The sequence below is a fragment of the Stegostoma tigrinum genome, chromosome 21 (genome assembly GCF_030684315.1).
Source record: "Stegostoma tigrinum isolate sSteTig4 chromosome 21, sSteTig4.hap1, whole genome shotgun sequence".
NCBI lineage: Eukaryota > Metazoa > Chordata > Chondrichthyes > Orectolobiformes > Stegostomatidae > Stegostoma > Stegostoma tigrinum.
In genome coordinates this window covers 53,521,081-53,540,722 of record NC_081374.1, presented here as the reverse complement: position 1 = coordinate 53,540,722, position 19,642 = coordinate 53,521,081, and the positions used below count along the sequence as shown (strand labels likewise).

Below are 19,642 nucleotides of genomic sequence, written 5' to 3'. Positions count from 1 at the left end.
GTCCTCCGGGACCACACCTGTGCTCAAGGATGCTGCAAAGATATCTGTTCAGGTCCCAGCTCTCTCTTGCTTCCCTCAGTGACCTCGGGTAGATCCCATCTAGACCTGGGGACTTGTCTACCCTAATGCCTTTTAGAATGCTCAACACCACCCCCCATCCTTATGCTGATTTTTCCTCGAGTAATCAAACATGTACCAACAACTTCAACATCAGCCATGTCCCTCTCCTCGGTGAATACCGATGAAAAGTACTCATGAAGGATCTCAGTCATTTTCTCTGACTCTTCGCATAACTTCCCTCCTTCGTTTTTGAGTGGGCCAACCCTTTTGCTAGTTGTCCTCTTGCCCCTTACTGGCAAATAAATGGCTTTGGGATTTTCCTTAATCCCATTTTCTAAAATGATTTCATGGCCCCTTTTAGACCGCTTGATTCCTCTTTTCAGATTAACCCTACTTTCCCAACATTCTTCTAAAGCGTCTGCTTTCAGTCACCCAGACCTTATGTAAGCTTCTTTTTCCCTCTTTGCTGGTCTTGTAATTCCACCTGTCATCCATGGTTCCCTCATCTTGCCCTTTCTATCCCTCATTTTCACAGGGACAGGTCTGCACTGCACACTAATCAACTCTCTTTAAAAGCCACTCACATGTCAAGTGTGGATTTACCCTCAAACAGCTGTTCCCAATCAACATTCCCCAGCTCCTGTTGAATCATGCTATAGTTGGTCTTCCCCCAATTTAGCACTCTTCCTTTAGGACCACTCTCGTCTTTGTCCATGATGTTCTGAATCATACCCAAATTGTGATCACTATTCCCAAAATAATCCCCTCCTGAAACTTCAACCACCTGGTTGGGCTCATTCCTCAACAACAGGTCCACTATGGCCCCTTCCAGAGGTGGGCTATTTACGTACTGCTCTGTGAGACCCTCCTGGATGCTCCTTACAAACTCTGGTCCATCTAAACACCAAACACAAAGTGAATCCCAGTAAATGTTGGGAAAATTATAATCTCCCATCACCACCAGCCTGTTGCTCATGCATCTTTCTATAATCTGTCGAGGTCTCCAACTCATCCTCACTGTTGGGAGGCCTGTAGTACAGCCCCAACATTGTTACCACATCCTTCCTATTTCTGAGCTCTGCCCATATTGCCTCACTGCTCGAGTCCTCCCTCGTGCCTTCCTTCAGCACAGCTGTGATATCCTCTTTGACCAGTAATGCAACTCCTCAACCCCTTTGCTATCCTGCCTGAAGCATTTATATCCCAGGATATTCAGTTGCCAATCTTGCCCTTCACTCAACCAAGTCTCAGTAGTTCTCAGTCTCAGTAATAGCAAAAGCATCATGCTCCCAGTGACTAATCCAGCCATAAGTTCGTCTGCCTTACCTACTGCACTTCTCGCATTAAAACAAATACATCTCAGACCAACTGTCCCTTTGCTTTAATCATCTGCTTTCTGCTTACTCTTCCCTTGAGTCACACTGACTTCATTATCTAGTTCCCTACAGGCTTTCATTACTCCCTCCTTACTATCCACTAACCTCCTCATTTGGTTCCCATCCCCTGCCACATCAGTTTAAACTCTCCCCAACAGCTTTATCAAAAGCATCCTCCAAGAGGTTGGTTCTGTCCCTGCTCAGGTGTGTACCCTCTGATTTATCATTGTCCCATGTCCACCAGAACCGATCCCAAAGTCCCAAAAACCTGAACCCGTCCCTCCTGCTCCATCTCTCAACGCATTCATACATCCTGCCTGTTCTTCCATTTCTACTCTGACTAGCACGTGGCACTGGTAGCAATCCTGAGATTAGTACCCCTGAGGTCCTACTTTTTAACTTGGCTCCGAACTCGCTAAAATCTTTCTGTTGGATCTCATCCCCTTTTTTACCGATATCATTGGTGCCTGGATGCACCACAACAAATGACTGGTCACCCTCCCCGTTCAGAATGTCCCGCAGTCAATCCGAGACACACATGACGTGTGCACCTGGGAGGCTACATACCATTTGGAAGTCTCATTTTTGACCATAGAACCGCCTATCAACTCCCCTTACAATTGAATCCCCTATGACTATAGCCCTTCCACACTTTTTCCCTCCCTTTTGCACAGCAGAGCCAGCCACGGTGCCATGAACCTGGCTAATGCTGCCTTCCCCTAGTGAGCCATCTCCCCCAACAGTGTCCAAAACGGTAGACCTGTTTTGGAGGGAGATGACCGCAGGGGACACTTGCACTGCCCTCCTGCTATATTTCTGCTTTTTGGTCACACATTCCATTTCTCACTCAGCAATCCTAATCTGCAGTGTGACCAATTTGGACATGTGCTATCCGCAACTTTCTTAGCATCGTGGATGCTCCAAGGTGAGTCCATCTGCAGCTCCAGAGCTGTCATGTGGTCTAACAAGAGCTGCAGCTGGACACACTTCCTGCACGTGTAGGAGTCAGGGACATTAGCCACGTCCCTGAGTTCCCACACTGAGCAAGCGGAGCATAACATGGGGCTGGGACATCCTGACATTTTTACTGTTGAGCTTAACTGAGCCCTGCTATAACATCAAATAATCGATAAATGAAATTAAAAATTTATTACCAAACACTCTATTTACCAATGCAAGATAAAAAAAACGAAAAACCTTACCTGCTCAACACACCACTTGGGTATTTCGGTTCTCACACACATCCTCTACCTCCAAACACAAGCTCCTTCCTTTATCCTCCAGTGGCGCGACCTTCTCCCGAGCTATGTTCTTCTTTTAATGTTTGTATCGAGTGCCTTAAAAATCCACCCACATGTCCTGCAGAGATACCATCAGGGACACTAGATTGTTCCCTCATCTCGCCTATCAGGCAGGAGCAGCACAGCACGGCCCTAACTGCTATCTCAGCCCCTTCACACTAAGAAAAAGAATCTTACCTTACTCGCCTTATTCACTGACGACCAGTATTCACCTGAGGCCACACTAACACCAACTTAACTAAAAATGTAATCTTTCAAAACAGACGACATACCCTCTGGGCTACAAAAAACTTCCCAACAGCCTGTCTCAATATCTCTCTCCACTTTCTTTTGGTTTGAGGCGGGAGGGATGGAAATACGACAGGAATGCTTGGGGCTTACCATTCCTTGACACTGGGTTCTTCCTTCAGTCCATTGATCAACTGTGGTGACTGCACTGACTTCTCCCAGAATGCTCCTCAGTGAAGTCTCTTTGGTCTCCTCTGTTGTCTTCTGTCTGTCTGTCCGCCTGTCTCTCTCTGTCTCCTTCAGTCTCTCGCACAATCTCTCTCTCTATTGATGCTGTCCCACACACTGACTTCTCTCTCAGATGATTTCTGTTCTCATTTCAGAATTCCCAGGATACATGGTTTTCATTATTCCCGTCAAAGGGGACATTCTGGCTGCCTCAAATGATAAACCCACCCATTCTTTAACTGTGAGCACAGAGAGTGACTCAGAGTTTGGGTGCCTGAGTTCTTCTCAGTTTTTGGCTCGTGGGAGGCAAAGGGCAGATTTGGGTTTAAGGGACGTTGTCACGGCCAAATGAAAGGGACCAGGTGGACGGGCAGTGGGTAAAAACTCATGATAACTTCACCCCTGGTGTTACCCAGCCTCCTGCATGTAACAGGTGATGACAGGCATTCCCCTTTTGCCACTATCATCTTCGGTTTGGCACATCGCATTGGGAAGCCAAGTGTGCCACAATCTTGTGCAATATCGTGGAGAATCTGCAAACGGGGGAGATGAGATTAGCTCACCAGGGATTCCAGATCCAAACTCCAAATCATGCATCAAAAAAGAAACCTGGAGTGAAATCAGAGTGGGATTCAGCCATTTGGCCCCTCTCAAACTTACCCCATCATTCATTTGGATCATTGTCGATCTCCCACGGGGGTCTCGACTGGAGAGATGCTGAGAGCTTGAGAAGCTGTGAGGTGGGGACCATCTCCCACCATGCCCGACTTCCAGGTTTCAAGCCAAGTATGAATGGATCAATCAAATAGAGGAACTCTGGGGAAGTGATGGAGGAGAATGGGGTCATAGTCGTAAGCGAATGCTCCAGCGACAGGGGACCAAATCTCAACATGGCCTTTGGAATGGAATTTGAAGCCAGTTCATAAATCTGAAATATTAACCACGCCTCAGTAACGGTGACTGTTCAACTAATCATTGATTGGTGTAAAATCCAAATCGGGTTCACTCATATCCCTGCAGGAAAGGAAATCTGCTATTGTTACTTGGTGTGGCCGAAATGTGGCTCCAGACTGCTCACTCTGGAATGAGTGGGAATTTTTCTCTTAATCCCAGGGACATGTGTCTGTGAAATTCCTTCCCTGGGATAGCAATTGTTTGGGGAGGGGAGAGACAAAAGTCATGATCTTACAATATCTTGGAGAAAACTCAAGGAAGGCGATCAGTGTTACAGAGGTGTACAGTGCAGGAAAAAACCTTTCAGCCCATTGTGTCTCTGCTGCTGAGAAACAAATCACCTCACCATTCTAAACCCACTCCCCAGGACTTAGCCCAAGGCTTGACATTGTGAGTGCTTATCTAAATAATTCTTCTTTTGTATTAGGGCTTCTCCCACTCTTACAGGCAGTGAGTTTCAGATCCCCACCACCCTCTGGGTGAAATCATTTTTCTTCACATTCGCACAAAACCTCCTGCACATTCTCTTCAATGTTTGCATCCCACACACCCTGGTACTTAATCCTTCCACCAAGGAGAAATGTTTCTTCCAATCTCCCCTTTCTCTGCACTGCATTATTTTCTACATCTTAATCATTTCCCCTCTCAATATCCTCTGTCCAATGGAAAACAACCCCAATGTGTCTTCAATAGCTGGATCTCTCTGACCAAGGCAATATCCTGTTAAGTCTCCTTTACACCTTCTCTAATGCAATCACATCCCTCCTGTAATGTGGATTCCTGGACTGCACAGAGTACTCCACCTGTGTGTCCCTGAACAATGCACAGCAAGCTCCCTCTGATTCTCAGTGCTTCACAGTATCCAACCATCCATCATGTGTTTCCTTGCCTGATCTCCTGCCAAAATACCAGACTCTACTCCTACCAGATTGAACAAGTTTCCTGAAGGTCAGCTTCAGAGTCCAAATGTCTCACTGACCAGACCTGTACTGAACATCCAGGAAATTCCCAGACAGCGTCTCTCTGCTGCAGAAGTCCATGACCCTGTGGAGGATTGAGACACCTGCCTCATGTGCCTTTGACAGAATAAATGGATGGGTGCTGACAAATGGGAGCTTTTGAGGATGGAATGCACAACTGCACTTGCATCTCCCTCCTCCACTCAAATGTCAATCTTCAGAACATATCAGCATGTTCTTTCAATGGTGATAGGTTGCAGAGCTCTGAGATGCAGAGAGATCTGGGAGTCCTAATACATCAGACAATAAGACATAGGAGCAGTCATTAGGCCATTGAGTGTGCTCCATCATTCAATCATGGCTGATATGTTTCTCAACGCCATTTTCCATCTTTCCCACTGTAACCATGGATCCCCTTGTCAATCAAGAACCTAGCTAACTCTGTCTTAAATATACTTCATGATTCACGAAGCTGTGGTTGAAAAAGTTTCTCTTTATCTCTGTTTTAACGTGCCTTCCCTCTACTCTAAGTGAGTACCCTGAGGTCCAAGAGTCTCCTGCCAACGGAAACTTCCTCCAAAACTCCACTCTGTCCGGGCCATTCAGTATTTCTTAAGTCCCAATTCGGACCCCCCTCTTAACCTTCTAAATTTGATCGAGTACAGACCCAGAGTTCTCAAATTTCCGAATATGTAAAGGCTTTCATTCCTGGAATCATTCTCGTGAACCTCCTCTGGGCCCTCTCCAGGACTGTTACATCCTTCCTGAGAGAGTCCCAAAATTGCTCACAATACTCGCAATGTGGTCTGACCAGGCCTTTATAAAGCTTCAGAGATACATCCCTGCTTTTATATTTTAGTCCTTTCGAAATAAATGCCAATATTGTATTTGCCTTCCTAACTACCACCTCAACCTGCAAGTTCATCTTGAGAGACGTCCAAGTCCATTTGCAATTTATATTTCTGAATTTTCTCACCATTTAGAACTGTCTCTGTCCCTCTTCTTCCCACCAAAGTGTTCAGCCTCACACTTTCCCATATTGTATTCCATCGGCCACTTCTTTGCCCACTCTCCAAACCTGTCAATCCTTCAGCAACTTCCCCTCCTCTTCAACACTACTGACAATATGACCAATGAACTTAGCCAGAATGCCTTCAGTTCCTTCATCTAAATGAATAATGTATAAAGTGAAAGATTGTGGTCCCTGCACTGACCCTTATGGAATATGACGAGTCACTGGCTGCCATCCTGAGAAAGACCCCTTTATCCCCACTCTCTGCTTTCTGTCAGATAGCCAATCTTCTCCACATGCCAGCACCTTGCCTCGAACATCATGAACACTGATCTTACTCAACAGCCTCCTGTGCAGCATCTTGTCAAAGGTTTTCTGGAAGTCGAGGTAAATAACATCCATTGCTCTCCTTGGTCTACCCTGTTCATTACCTCCTCATAGAATTCTAACAGATTTGTCAGGCATGACCTCCCCTTGATGAAAGCATTTACTCCATTTTCCCCCGAACTTCTAAGTATTCAGAAATCTCATCCTTCACAATAGAGTCCAAAATCTTGTCAACGGCTGAGATCAGGCGAATTGGTCTACAATTTCCTGTTTCTTGCTTTACTCGCTTCTTAACTGGGGGTGTTGGGGTTTCGGGGTGTGGATGGATTACATGAGAGATTTTCCTGTCCTCTGGGACCCTCCCTGATGCCAGTGGCTGCCGAAAGATCGCAACTAATGCCTCCACTATCTCTTCAGCTATCCCTTTCAGAACTCTGGGGTGGAATCCAGGTGATTTCTCCACCTTCAGACCTTTTAGTGTCTCGAGCACCTTCTCTTTGTTGATGGCCAGCAAACTCATCGCTGCCACCTCTGGCCCCGACTGTGTTGATTTTTTTTTCGGAAATTACTTGTGTATTTCTTCATGAAGGGTGATGCAAAGTCCTGATTCAGTTCTTCAGACATTTCCTTGCTCCCCATTATTACTTCTTCAGTGGGCCAATGTCCGCGTTTACCTCTCTTCTGCCCTTGATATGTTGAAAGAAACTCTTGCAATTTTCTTTAATATTATTGGCTAGCTTATTCTCATAGTTAATCTTCTCGCTTCTAATTTCTTTTCTCATTGTACTCCATTGGTCTTTGCAGGGTTTCCAATCTTCTGGCTTCCCACTGCCCTTCACCGCATTACATGCTTTCTCTCTTGCTTTTATGCTGCCTTTGACTTCCCATGTCAGACGCGGTTGCCCCATCCTTCCTTTACACTGCTTCCTTTCCTTTCGGATGAATTTTTGCTGTGTCTCACAAATTATTCCCAAAAACTCCTGTCATTGCAGTCCCACAGTCTTTCCAGGCTCCCCTCCACTCATATCTCTTTAGTTGTGTCTGTTCAGCTGTAATACCATTAAATCTGATTCCACCTTCTCCCACTCAAACTAAAGAGTAAATTCTATGATATTATGGTCACTGCCTTCGAAGGGTTTCTTCACTTGAAGCTCCCTCATCACGTCTGCCTCATTGCACAACAAAAAATCCAGAATTACCTGCTCCCCAGTCGGTGTCACCACAAACTGCTTCAAAAATGCATCTCACAGGCATTTCACAAAATCTTTTCTTTCCCAATCCACTCCCAGCCTTACCTTTCAGACACGCCTTTCCTTTGTCCTGGTGTATCTCGTGCCCCAAACCCTGACTACTGTTTGGAGGGCTGTATATAACTCCTATTTTTTTTAACTTTGTATGGTTTACTTTACCTTTGCTTTTTTCCTGCTCAATTCTACCCACACAGATTCAACATCATCTGACCCAACTGCGTTTCTTGCTGTTGATTTAATTTCACTTCTTATGAAAAAGACAATCCCACCCTCTGCCCACTTGCCTGTCTTTTCAATAGGATGTATATCCTTGGATATTTAGCTCCCAGTCCTGATCCCCTTGCAGACATACCTCCATGTTGTCCAACACAACATACCTGCCGATTTCAATCGGGGCCTCAAGCTCATTTGCATTATTTCGGACACTGCATGCATTCAGTTACCACACCTTCAGTCCTGCATTTACCGTCCCTCTTCTCATTATGATTCATTCACCCAGTGTGGTCAAACTTCGATTCCAAACCATTTCTATCCACTTTATTGGATTTTGTGTGCCAGAGACTTTTATAAACTCACCTGAGTTCTCTTTTCTTTTCATTTATTTCATTTTTTTCCATACATTTGAATCCACCCCCAGAGATGTTAATCTACTGCTTTGTTTCCCATTGGCCATCATATTTCTTGGAGTTTTACACTGAAGCAGAGATTCCAGAACTAGGGAACAGAATCTTTCCTCTTGTGAGAGATTCCAGAACGAGGGACCATTATTTGAAAATAAAGGGGGATCATCAAGACACAGATGAGGAAATATGTTCTTCTCTCTTCAGGGTATATTCCTTGAAATTTCCTTCCTCAAAAGGTCACGTGTCAGGAATGTTCAAATACATTTAAGGGAGTGCTAAATAGACTCTTGATTCCGAAGGGAAATAGAGTAGACAATGTTGAAATGGTGGGTGTTGTGTATCTGGACTCACAAAAGGCTTTTTACAAGTTTCCACACAAGAGGTTAGTAAGAAACATTAAAACTGATGATATCAGAGGAAAAGTATTGGCATGGACATGGAACTGGTTGGCAGTTAGGAAGCAGAGAGTTGGAATATACAGGTCCTTTTCAGTGTGGCAGGCAGTGATGAGTGGGATGACACAGAGTGGGATGAGTGGGGAACCCATCGAAACACATAAAATCCTGATAGGACTGGGCAGGCGAGATGCTGTATGAATGTTCCCAACATTGGAAAGTCCAAAACAAGTGGTCACAGTCTAAGAAAAAGGGGTAAGCCATTCTGGACTGTGATAAGAAAGAATTTCATTCACTCAGAGAGCTGTGTCTCTGTGGACGTCTCCATAACAGGAATTTGTTGGGGCAATGTCAATAGATCTACTCAAGAGCTGGGTATGGGCCTTGTGGATAAAGGGATCAAGGGAATAGGATACTGAGATTACATTTGCAGCCAAGATTCACACAGTGATAATAGGAGCTGCAGATGGTGGAGAATCCGAGATAACAAGGTGTAGAGCTGGATGGACACAACAGGCCAAGCAGCATCTTTGGAGCAGGAATGCTGACGTTTCGAGCTGAGACCCTTCATCAGAAATGGGAGAGCGGAAGAGGGTACTGAAATAAATTGGGAGAGATGGGGAGGCAGATTGAAGATGGACAGAGGAGAAGGTAGGTGGAGAGGAGACAGATGAGTTAAAGAGACAGGGATGGAGCCGGTAAAGTTGGGTGTAGGTGGAGAGGGCAGGAGCAGATAGGTCAGCCCGGGGAGGGTGGACAGGTCAAGCGGGCGGGATGAGGTTCGTAGGTTGGGAATGGGGGTGGGGCTTGAGGTGGGTGGAAGTGATAGATGAGAAGAACAATAAGTCAGGGAGGTGGGGATGAGCTGGGCTGGTTTTGGGATGCGATAGCAGGAGGGGAGATTTTAAAGCTTGTGAATTCCACATTGATACCATTGGGCTGCAGGTTTCCCAAGCAGAATATGAGTTGCTGTTCCAGCAACCATTGGGTGGCATCGTTGTGGGGAGGGTGGAGCTGATAGTTGAGAAGGAATATGGTTGTGTCTGGTCAAGGAAATGAGGATAAGAGGGAAGGCTGGACATGGGGTGAGGTGAGGAGTGGGGTGATACTGAAGTCAGTGAATTCTATGTTGAGGCCATGAGGGTGTAAGTTCCCCAACTGCAATATAAGGAATTGGACATGTCGCCAAGTGACTGTGGAGGAGAGTTGAGATGGTTGGCAACAGGAAGTTGGTGTTGATTGGAGCGGACACAGCACAGATGCTCTGCATATTATTTTCTGAGTCTGCACTTGGCCTCTCCACATCGAAGGAGCCATATTGGGAGCAACAGACGCAGTAGACGAGATTGGAGGTGGTTCAGGTGAATCCCTGGCAGATACTGAATGATTGTTTGGTGTCTTGGATGGGGGTGAGAGTGGAGGGACAGGGGGAGGGGTAGCAGTTCCTGTGGTTGCCGTGTGAGGAGTGTGGAGTGGACGAGGTGTTAGTGGAGAGAGCAGTCCCTACGAAAAGCAGATAGGGATGGGGAGGGAAATATCTCTTTGGTGGTCGGGTCTGATTGCAAGTGTTGAAAGTGGTCGAGGATGTATTGGATTCAGATGTTGGTAGGGTGGCTTGGGAGGACCAGGGGACTCGATCCTTGTTGCTGCTGCTGGTATGGTGTTTTAGGAGAGAAGTGCAGGGAATGCAGGAGGTCCAGTTGAGTTGTGTTCGCAGGGACTGCTCTCTCCACGACTCCTTCGTGCGCTCCAAAAATTCCCCAACAGCTCCATTATGCCCAAAAACCTTCTCTGCAAATGCAGGAGATAATAATATTCTGCCTACACTTTCTCACTCAACTCCATCCATGGCCCCAAACAATCATTCCATTTCCAAAAGGGATTAACTTGTACATCTTCCAACTTGGTCTATTGTGTCGACCCTTCCCATTGACTAATCTCCACAATCCCTTCCTGCATCCACCTATCATCACCTCACATACTTTCCCCCAACCCCAGACCACCTCATTTATTTCTGAGCTTCCTTCCCCCTCCACAGTCCTGATGAAGGGCACCAATCTAAAATGTCAACTTTTCTGCTCCACTGATATTGCCTGACTGCTGTGTTCCTCCAGGTCCACTCTGTATCATCTCTAAGTTCCTGAATCAGCAGTTCTTACTATTTCCCAGTCACTGACCGATAAGAATTGTTTTCAGTCCCTGTTCATTCTGCCCTGATTTCTGATCATTTTGGCCATTTTTTATGCCACCATCTACAGAAAGAGGTCGAAAATATTTGGTCAATGGCCATACTACGACCTCCTTTTTCATTGTTAATCCCTGAATTCCATTCGCTCAGTGACAAATACTTCCGAAAGCTACCTGTGTGCTTTCATCTACACTTGTAGAAATAGAACTTCTTGCTGGTTTACATTTTTGGAAAGATCTGGAGTGTACAGAGCACAGATGCTCTGCAAATAACCCACAAACAGTTTGAAGGAATCCAAAATTCTCCCAGTCAGCTTAACAGCAGTGACTAGTTTCATTCACCTTGATACGATCCAAAACATCTGTAGTTAGTAAAGAATGTTATTCCCTTCTCGTTGAAGTGTGTCTTAAGGAAATGTACACTTTTTGAGAAGTATGAAATGCGTCCTTAAAAGTCTAAAGCTGCTGAGTTACCATGCTACCTTTCACATCCTGTTTTTGCTGTCCTCCATAGCCAACTGTGCTGTCACGGGTTTGAATGTCTTTGAATTAAGTTTAAAGACGAAGGTCAGGGCCATGTTTATCAGCCTCAAACTGGAGAACATTTAATCATGTTGTATTCATTCTTGAGTAGTGTGTCTGTGACTGAACCTGCTCCTCTATCTGTCTATCTGATGCTTCTACACATGCACAGCCACACACCCACACTTGGATGGAGATGCAGATAAACAGTGTACTGGCACAGGTACACAGGCTGTCAAATTCGGCAGGAAAAATCACAGATCAAAGGTCCTGGAGATATCATCGTCTTTCAATGATGTCTATTAATAAGACACCAGGACTGTGGATGAGACAGAAATGTGTGTGACATTGATTCCTGATTATGTACTTCTTCAGTCAATCTTAATGTTTAATACATTTCACAATTGGAGTAAAGGGATAGTGTACAATATTCTTCAAATGCTCTCTGAACTTAGGATGTGTGATGACATAAATCAAAGTGTTTGTGCAGCAACTCAGCATCTGGAGCATGTAGCCCAGTTCCATTACATAACGAGGCAGATATACAGACTTATATCCGAAAGAATACGCTCTCCAAAATATGGAATACACCATTGATACTGACCACAATAGAATTAAATTTCCTGAGAGAAGAAACAATAAAATGATGGAATTCTTTCGATTCTTCATCTCTGGGTCTTTGGCACTCTCTCTGTTCCTCTGCTGATGGAGTCTCCTGCGGGATCTGCTGGTCACTGCAATGTGTCTAACCGTTAAAACATTGAGAAGCAGAATGAGAATAAAGGCAACTCCTGGTGTTATAATGTAATGACAGAACTCAATTGCTGCCCAGAATGGAGAAGCTTGCACATCCCTTGTCACCCAACAAAACCAGGAGGTGCCGCTGTCTCGATACTTCTTGCTGAGCATAAAATACCAGAAAATGTTCTTCGAACAGCTCAATCCAGTCACTGTTGCCAGAACCACAGCTGCTGTTTTCACATTGCAATATTTACTTCTCAGATTTGGGCAACAAATGGCTACAAATCGATCAAAGGTGAAAGTGACAGTGAACCAGACAGAACAGTCAGTGGCTGCATGAATGAAGACAGCGTGGATATTACACACATGGATACCTTCGAAGAAGTGATGCTCTACCACATAGACAAATGGAATGCGTCGCAATATGAGGTCAATGATAATGACCACGAGATCTGCTATTGCCATGGCTATCAGGTAGTGAGAGACACATCGGGAGAGACCACACTTTTCCTGGGACAGGATCACAATTGTTACTATGTTGGCTGTGAGGAAAGCAAACAATTTTATAGTTTCTGCTTGGAACTATGTTACCAGTTTTATTGAACACTGATTGAGATGGACAAATGGCATTTTGTATCCGTTCCTGTCAAAAAAATGTTTGCATCAATGTTCAGTTTATTTAGTGGATCCAACGACCTTTATTCCTTAAATTGAACACGAAATGAAAATATAAGATGAGATAAAATTTGCTGTTGACTGAAGTGTTCATGACTGTTGCAACCTATTTGCCCGAAATTGGAAGTCACAGAAACTTCGCCTGAATTGTCTATTGATGATTTTGGATATGGGTAAGATCGAGGAGATGCTACCCTCATGCAAACACGTTATGGAACCAGTGGTAAAACAATGGTGTTTGCAAATGCAAGGAAGGGTTCTCACATTAATCGTTCAAATATCTCCAATGCACAGACATGACGTCAGTGGAGGAATGATACTGACTCAGTGAGCACTCACTAAGACACTGAGATAGCCAGGATTGCACACGTAACAGCCGGATGGAGAGGAAACCAAGAAGCAGTCAAGATGACAGAGTAAATTTCAAGCACGGTAAGGTCCTTATCAATGGTTGGCAGAATGAACAACACAGAGAAAAGAAAATAAGAGCAGCAAGTGTTGCACTGTAAATATCTCAATTACTCGAAATACAAAAGACTTACCAGGCACTGCAACGATGGCGAGAATCGGATAATAAATGCATTGGATAATCTGAAGAATAATTCGAATACGGACTCTCAGTGGCTTCAGACCAGAAATAGCAGAAAGAGTATTCAACATCGCAATGAAACCCCTTCCCAATGTTTTACCATTCTCATCGACTGTTCTCACATTTTGAACCATTGTCAAACTATTCCAATCTGTTATTGTAACATTCCAATCGTTTGTTCTTCGATTCCAATCCAGTGTTGTATTGTTCCAATCCATCATTGCCAGATTCCAATACATTGTTGCATCATTCTAATCTATTACACTCCAATTGTAAACTGTGATCTGTCCGAGTCCCTCTCTCTCTCTCTCTCTGTCTCTCTGATGTCCCAGATCTCTGTTAGTACCACGGCTCTCTCGCCCACTGACACTATGAGAGGAAAAATTGAACAATGCCCCTTATAAGTCGATGTAGTACACCCTGCAGCAACACAATTAGGGTCCATGGAGACTGACATTAGTGACAGTTACTAAACAAACAATTAATCTTTCCATCCTATCTCCTCTGTGCCAGAGTCAACTGATGTAATTACCCTGGTGATTTCAGAGGTAAGCTGAGGAAAGAGTGATATCATTAATGAATGTACAGTCTGTAAAATGGGACTGGGGCTCGAGTCTGAGCATGACAACTGTTGAGATCTGTTTCAGAGAGGGAGTGAATGGACCATGTAATTACAGTTCAGTGTATACATTGAAAATCATGGCATAAAGTGACAGAGGAAGCCTGAAGCATGACACACTGGGTGAGCTGATGAAAATAAAGTGGTGAGCAGTTGTTCAGACAGCAAGGAGATGCCTGGTCTGTTCAGCCTCCTTCAACTTATAGCACAGAACCGATACCACCACACCTCCACCCTTATCAAACCATCTCCACAGTTCTATATCATAGCCATTCATGTACATTTCCATGTGCCTTGATGTCATTAGTAACTTGAAATCTGCCAATCTCTGCTTCCACAAGTTGCCTTCGGCACAGTGTTTCAAAAATTCATCATTCTCGAAGTGAAGCGGTTCCTCCTCATCTCAGTCCGAAGTGGGTTGTCCTTTATTCTGAGAAGGTTCTCACACACAGGGCCAGAGAAATATCCTTCCTGCCCTTCCTGTCAATCCCTTTGAGCATTTTAGAATTTTCTCAGATATTACTGAATTCGTCTAACTCCAGATATTTCAGTCTCCTTCATCATTAAGTAAGGAGGACAAACCTGTACACGTCTGCTTTCCTGTCTTTATTCTGATGCCTTCACTTCCCTACCTTGTTGAAGCTATTTCAGCCTGAAATACACACAAGGGCTCAGCCCCCACGGCTCTCTGTGACAATGAGTTCCAAAGACTCTTGATCCTCTGAGAGAAGAAATTTCCCCTCTTCTCAGTCTTCAATTAATGTCCCTTCATACTGAGACAGTGCCCTTTGTTCTGAGACTCTCACGAGAGGGGAAACATTTTCTGTACAGCCCACTGTCAACACTCTCCATGTGATTGCCTCTCATTCCTCTAAACTCCATTGAATACGCTAGTAATCTGTTTAAACTGTTCTCCATAGCCAAGTCTTCTATCCTGGGATCATCCTTGAGAACATTTTTGATCTGCCCCCGACGAAATGTTGTCTCTTCTTTCAGCAGTATCTTTCACATTTGCAGAAAGACTTCCCTCTTCTTCTACTCCAACTCCCTTGAAGTATTGGCCAATATTCCATTAGCTTTTATGATTACTTGATAGCTTTCAGAATTTTGTGCACATCTTATGCCAAGTTCCCTTGTATTGAAGCTTTCTGCAGTCTTTCTCCATTAAAATAATACTCAGTTCTGTTGCTCTCGCTTCCAAACAGAACAACTTCATATTTTCTCACATTCAACTTCATTTTCAACTGTTTCCTGTTCATTTTGAACAAGACGTGGAGTTGCCAGTGTTGAACTGGGATGGACAGGGTCAAAAGTCACACAACACCGGCTTATTCTGCAACAGGTTTATAAATAAGCTTATGCGTTCAAATAGACCTGTTCGATTATAACATGGTTTGTGTGATTTTGGATTTTGGTGAGTATTTCTCTTACAATGCATTGTATCCACTATGACAATTTTTCATTTTTGACGCTTTCACTCAGCTGAAGACTCTATGCACTGCAAAACCAGTTTGGGCGAGAGTTTTGAGATAACAAGGTGGAGAGCTGGATGCGCATAGCAGGATTAGCAACATCAGAGGAGCAAGAAAGCTGATGTTTCAGGTCTGGACACTTCTGAAGGAAAAATATATGAGTATTCTGAATGCTTGGAAGTGCATGGGAAATTATACCAAGTGGCTTCACCTCGGGGATGTCATGCCTGAGAAATCTTTTAGAATTCTTTGAGGAGGTAACAAGCAGGGTAGACCAAGGAGAGCCAATTGATGTTATCTCCCTGGAATTCAAGAAGGCCTTTGACAAGGTGCTGCACAGGAGGCTGCTGAGTATGACAAGGTCCCATGGTGTTAGAGGCAAGGTGATAGCATGGAAAGAGGATTGGCTATCTGGCAGAAAGCAGAGAGTGGGACAAAAGGGTCTTTCTCATGATGGGAGCCAGTAGCAAGTTGTATTCCATAAGGGTCAGTGCAGGGACCACAACATTTCACTTTATACATTATTGATTCAGATGAAGGAATTGAGGGCATTCTGGAAAAGTTAGCCGATGATAAAAAGACAGGAAGAGCAACAGGTAGTATTGAAGAGGAGGGTGAACTGCTGAAGGATGGCCAGGTTTGGAGAGTGGGCAAAGAAGTGGCCAATGGAATACAATGTGGGAAAGTGTGAGGCTGGGCACTTTGGTCAGAAGAATAGAGGCATAGACAGCTCTAAATGGGGAGAAAATTCAGAAGTCTAAAGTGCAAAAGGACTTGGGAGTTTCTTCAGGTGAACTTGCATGTTCGGTCTGTAGTTAAGAACCCAAATCCAATTTTAGCATTTATTTGGAGATGCCTAGAATATAAAAGCAGGGACGAATCACTGAGGCTTTATAAAGGTTTGGTCAGATCACATTGAGAGTGCAGTGAACAATTTTGGGCTTCATACCTCCGGAAGAATGTATCCGGCCTGGAGAGCTTCCAGAGGAGGTCCACGAGAATGATTCTTGGAATGAAAGGCTGAACATATGAGAATGCTTGAGCACTTGGGTCCATACTTGATACAGTTCAGAAGAATACGAGGCGCCCTCATTGGAACTTAAGGAATCGTGAACAGCCTGTAGAGAGTGGACATTGGGAGGATGTTTTCATTGGCAGGAAAACCTTGGATCTGAGAGCACAGACTTCGAGTAAAGGGAAGATCCTTCAAAACGGAGATAAGGAGAAACTTTTTCAAACAGTGATTTATGAATTATTGACCATATTTAAGACAGAATTAGATGCATTCTTGATTGTCAAGAGCATCAAGGGTTACAGAGAGAAAGCTGAAAAATGGATTTGTGAAACTTATCAGCCATGATTGAATGGTGGAGCAGCCTCACTGGGCTGAATGACCTAATTTCTGGTCCTATATCTAATGGTCGTATGCATTAGGACTCCCAGATCTCTCTGCATCTCAAAGCTCTGCAACCTATCATGATTCAGACAATATGCTAATATTTTTGCTGCCAGATTGATGTTTGTGGAGAGCAGTCAGATTCGAATGCACTTGTGGATTCCAGCCTTAAAAACTCCCATTTTTCAGCGTCCATCCATGATTTGGGTGTGTGATATTCTGTCAAGGGCACTCACGGTGTCTCAATCCTCCACAGGGATCATGGTCTTCCTCAGTAGAGAGATGCTCTCTGGGAATTTGCTGGCGTGCATAGTACAGACCTGGTCGGTGAGATCCATGAACTCTGAAACTGACCTTAAAAACACTTGTTCAATCTAGTTGGTGTGGAATGTTGCACTTGGGCAGGAGGACAGGCAAGGAAACACAGGATGGATGGTTGGACGCTGTGAAGCACTGAAAATCAGAGGAAGCTTGGTGCGAGTCCATCATTCTATTTAGAGAGTAGGATAAGGAGAAGTGGTTAACAAGGGATACATTACATTTGGTTTTGTTTGCCAAGGCATTGAGTTTAAGGGCAGGGAGGTTATGGTAGAATTGTGAAAAAAGCATTGTTCAGGTACACACAGCAAGAGTATACAGTCCCATAATACACATTACAGGAGGGATGTGATTGCACTAGTGATGGTGTGAGGGAGATTTACAGGATTTTGCCTGGGATAGACACATACAGTTACTGAAGGCAGGCCGGGGTTGTTTTCCATCGGACAGAGGATATTGAGAGGGGACACAATTAAGATGCATAAAATAATGCTGGGCAGAAGTAGGGGAGATTGGAAGAAATGTTTCCCCTTGATGGAATTATCAAGTGCCAGGGTGTGTGGGGTGCAAAAATTTAAGAGAATGTGCAGGAGGTTCCAAGGGAATGTAAAGAAAAATATTTTCACCCAGAGTGTGGTGGGTATCTGAAATGCACTGTCTGTGAGAGTGGAGAGATCGAAGCCCTCATACAAAAGAAGAATTATTTAGATTGCACTCACAATGTCAAGCCTTGGGCTGATTCCTGGGGAGTGGCTTTAGAATGATGAGGTGGTTTGTTTCTCAGCCGCAGAGACACAATGGGCTGAAAGGTCTTTTCCTGCACTGCACACCTCTTTGACACTGATCGCCTTCTTGAGTTTTCTCAATGTTTTTTGGATCGTGACTTTTGTCACTCCCCTCCCCAAACAACTGCTATCCCAGGGAAGGAATTCCAAAGACGCATGTCCCTGGGATTAAGAGAGAAGTCCCCACTCATTCCAGAGTGGGAAGTCTGGAGTCACATGCAGGCTAAACCAAGTAACAACAACAGGTTTCCTTTCCTGCAGGGATATGAATGAAACTGATATGGATTTTCCACCAATTAATGATCAGTTGAACAGTCACATTACTGACACTTGGCTTAAATTGCAGATTTATGAACTGGTTTCAAATTCCATTCCAAAGGCCATGTTAACATTTGATCCCATCCCACTGGAGCATTCGCTTCCCACAACAAATCTGTGATCCTCTATTTGATTGATCCATTCATACTTGGGTCGAAAGCTAGAATTCGGTCACGGTGGGAGATGCCTGATTCAGAAACTGAGTCGCATCTCACAGCTCCTCAAGCTCTCAGCTTCTCTCTGGTCGAGACCCCCTGAGAGAGATCCATTATGATCCAATTGAATGGTGGGGTTGGTTTGAGAGGGGCAGAATGGCTGAATCCCTCTCTGATTTTGCCTTGGGTTTCTTTTTTGAGGCATTGGTTAGGGTTTGGATCTGAGATCAATTGTGAGATCATGTCTTCTTCCCCGTTAGCAACTTCTCTTTGATAATTCATAAGATTGTGGCACACTCGGCTTCCCAATGCACTGTGCCACGTATCCGGACCAAAGATGGCAGTGGCAAGGGGGAAGCTCTGGTCAGAGCCGTCACCTGTTATATGCAGGAGGCTGGGTAACACCAGGGGTGAGCTTATCACGAGTCTTCACCCACCACTCGTCCTTTTCATTTGACAATGTGACAATGTCCCTTAAACCCAAATCTGCCCTCTGCCTACCACGAGCCAACAACTGAGAAGAACTCAGGCACCCAAGCTCTGAGTCACTTTCTGAGCTCACAGTTAAGGAAGGTCTGGGTTTGGCATTAGAGGGAGCCAGAATGTCCCCCTTGACAGGAAAAATGAGAACCACTTATCCTGGAATTCTGAAACAAGGACGGATCATCTGAGAGAGAAGTCAGCATGTGTGACAGCATCAATGGAAAGAGGGATTGTGCGAGAGATAGAGAGAAAGAGTTAGAAAGAGAGACAGGTGGAAGCTGGCAATAGAGGGTAATAGAGAGACTTCGCTGAGGAGCATTCTGGGAGACATCAGCACAGTCACCACAATTGATCAGTGGGGTGAAGGAAGAACCCGGTGTCAAGTAATGGTCAGCCCCAAACATTCCTGCCGTGTTTCCATCCATCCCTCCTCAAACCAAAAGAACATGGAGACAGATATTGAGACAGGCTGTTAGGAAGTTTGTTGTAACCCAGAGGGTATTTGGTCAGTTTGTAAAGATTACATTTTAAGTTAAGTTAGTATCAGCGCGGCCTCAGGTGAATACTGGGTTTCAGTGAATAAGGCGAGCAAGCTCAGATTCTTTTTCTGAGTTTAAAGCGGCTGAGATAGCAGTTAGGGCAATGGTGTGCTCCTCCTGCCTGATGTCG

At 44.6% G+C, this 19,642-nt stretch overlaps 1 protein-coding gene across 1 annotated transcript; it reads right to left on the bottom strand.

The window, feature by feature from the left end:
* Window positions 1-11,744: 11,744 nt before the first annotated feature.
* On the bottom strand, window positions 11,745-13,782 carry LOC125462714 (probable G-protein coupled receptor 139). The gene is made up of 2 exons (XM_048552965.2): window positions 13,381-13,782; window positions 11,745-12,705 (listed from the first exon to the last, which is right to left on the bottom strand). Exons 1-2 carry the CDS (start codon window positions 13,664-13,666, stop codon window positions 11,804-11,806), a joined length of 1,188 nt encoding a protein of 395 aa, XP_048408922.2. The 5' UTR covers window positions 13,667-13,782; the 3' UTR covers window positions 11,745-11,803.
* Window positions 13,783-19,642: the final 5,860 nt, after the last annotated feature.